The sequence below is a fragment of the Humulus lupulus genome, chromosome X, assembly GCF_963169125.1.
Source record: "Humulus lupulus chromosome X, drHumLupu1.1, whole genome shotgun sequence".
NCBI lineage: Eukaryota > Viridiplantae > Streptophyta > Magnoliopsida > Rosales > Cannabaceae > Humulus > Humulus lupulus.
Genome location: NC_084802.1, coordinates 208,259,158 through 208,261,793, shown reverse-complemented (window position 1 = coordinate 208,261,793; position 2,636 = coordinate 208,259,158). Strand labels below are relative to the sequence as shown.

Here is a 2,636-nt window from a genome sequence, read left to right as displayed (position 1 = left end):
TTCATGAAATCGATTGATTAATTTTATTTTAGCTATTCATTTATTTTGGTAAAAAATCTGTACATGCATAAATTTGTAACATGCCATATAGATTGTATGCAAGACACATCTAATTAATTAACATGTCGTGCATCATTATAATTGTCATTTTTGCAAATTTATGCGTAGATGATGGACTTATAGTGATGACTCATTATTTTAGATAATGGGAAAAAGATCAAATAAGACAGGTCATAATCTTGATAGATTTTATTTGGTTCCAATTGAACATGTAAAGTTTAAATTCATCTCTTGTGGGTGATTCCACTTGTGAAGGCTCATTTGTTTTGCATTACTAGATTGGACCTAATCAATTAAATAACGATCAATGAAACGAAAGTTTAAATTCCTGACTTTTGCATTATATATGGAAGTTAGGGGGCCTTGTAGTAGGAATGACATACTGGACCTAGCCCTCCTCCATGCAAGCCCAAATTTTTAAGGCCTATTTTCCTAAGTTGGACTTGATTGTATTAGGTTAATTCTAGTTTAACCTAAATTAATTGATTAGTAACACAGTAATTCTAAATATTTAAAGTGGATTTAAATGTGTATTTTAGAATTAAAAGAAATTTATACTAAGGTGTATTAACATTTTTAAATAATATAAAAAACCTAGTTTTATTAATTTCACAAGGAAAATACTAAATTAAAATAATGAGCTTTAATTATTGAAATTTGATCTCCACCGTTAATTTAACAAGGTTAGAGTTTAGTGGGGCCTTATGACGCTTTGATTACGTCTCCCTATGGATGGTGTTCACTGGACTTTTAACAATGTTAAATTTCTTAGGATAGATAGTTATAGATCAAACCCTTATAGACTCATCCCTACGGTGACTATGAGAAATTAGTCTATAATAATTGAAACCGTGGGTCTAGCTCATAAAGTTCAAAATAATTGGATTTCGTCACTTTGATCGAACAAGAAGGTTATTAATAATAGTTTTAGACTATTATTAATTGATATTTTTAATCTATTTAACTAAGTGAATTTGTGATTCTCGCCTACCGGGACACGTGTATTCATGACTAGTTAAAATACCTTAGAAATAGTAGATATGTGTTTTTTAGTATTTTACATATCTATGCATATTTGATATGTTTGAGCTATTTCTGAATATTTATGTGATTAAATGTTTGTTAAACAACGCATTGATTTCTACTTATTGATAATTGTAGCTCTATGTCGAATCCCATTATTTCTCTTCTCTCCAAGGAACTTCTCACTGGAGAGAATTTTCCCAAATGGAAATAAAACATCAACATTGTATTGATCGGTGACAACTCCAAGTTTGTTATGACTGAAGTTTGCCCTGACATCCCTGGTGATTTATCTTTAAAAGAATCAAGGGAGAAGTACGAGTGTTGGCTCGCTGCCAACAACAAAGCCAAGGCGTACATGCTAGCTAGCATGTCGGACACGCTTAGGACAAAGCTGGAGGATGTAGAAACTGCCTATGAAATCATGGAGCAGCTTCAGGAAATGTTTGGACACAAAACTGGACAATCTCGTTTTGAGGCAACGAAGAAGTATGCTAATGCCAGGATGGTGCCTGGAATGCATATTCGTGATCACTTCATCAAGATGATGAACTACTTTCAAGAGGCAGAATTGCACGGAGCCACCATAGACAAGGAAACTCAAGTGGGGCTTATTCTTGCTCCCAATTTTCTTCCATTCACCACCAACTACTTACTGAACATACTGAAGTACGGAATGACTCAACTCATGAACGAGCTTTAAATGTTTGAAGGTATCAATTGTGGACCAAGTAAGGGACATGACAAGAAGCCTGTTGCAGCTACTAAGGTCACTTCTGGAGAAGCTAACTTAGCTTCATACTGGAAGAGAAACAAGAGGAATAAGAGAGAGAACAAGAAGGGTAAGGCCACAACTACTGCAAAACCTGCTGTGGCAAAACCCACTACTAAGAAAGCCAAAGGAGCATGTTTCCACTACAAGGAGACTGGGCATTGGAAAAAAGATTGCCCAACTCTCAAGGCTAGAGGAACCCAAGGTAATTGTCAATATTTTGTCTTGGATGCATATGTTTTGGAAGTTTATAATTCTGTATGGAAGATTATAATTCTGTAAAGAAAGGCGAGCTGAAGCTTAGAGTCAGAAATTGAGCGTTGTGAATGTTGAAGTAAGAGGACAAGCTCGTCTAAATTTTGGAAATAAATATTTAGTTTTAAATAATGTTTATTTTATTCCAAAATTTAGTCGGAATTTAATTTCAGTTTATTTATTACATCAACAAAATTTTGTTGTAACTTTCACAAGTTTTAATATATCTTGGGTGTATGGAAAACGAACTATACCTTTTACGACCTATCGAACCATTTGCTTTTAATAACAAGTTATTTAAGGTAGCTAGATCTCAGACTGCCAAACGACAAAAGATCGATAGCGATAACATAACGTAACTTTGGCATCTCCGACTTGGTCATATTAAATATGATAGGATCAAAAGACTAACAAAGGTTGGGCCTTTGAGGGAACTTACAATGGGTGACCTACCTGTTTGCGAATCTTTTCTCGAGGGTAAAATGATCAAGAGTCCATACTCTGAAAAACGAGAAAGGGTCATAGA

At 34.3% G+C, this 2,636-nt stretch overlaps 1 protein-coding gene across 1 annotated transcript; it reads left to right on the top strand.

The window, feature by feature from the left end:
* The first annotated feature begins 1,339 nt into the window (after positions 1 to 1,339).
* LOC133806683 (uncharacterized) lies at positions 1,340 to 1,786 on the top strand. Its single transcript, XM_062244779.1, has one exon. The coding sequence runs from the start codon at positions 1,340 to 1,342 to the stop codon at positions 1,784 to 1,786; it is 447 nt and encodes a 148-aa protein (XP_062100763.1).
* The last annotated feature ends 850 nt before the right edge of the window (positions 1,787 to 2,636 follow it).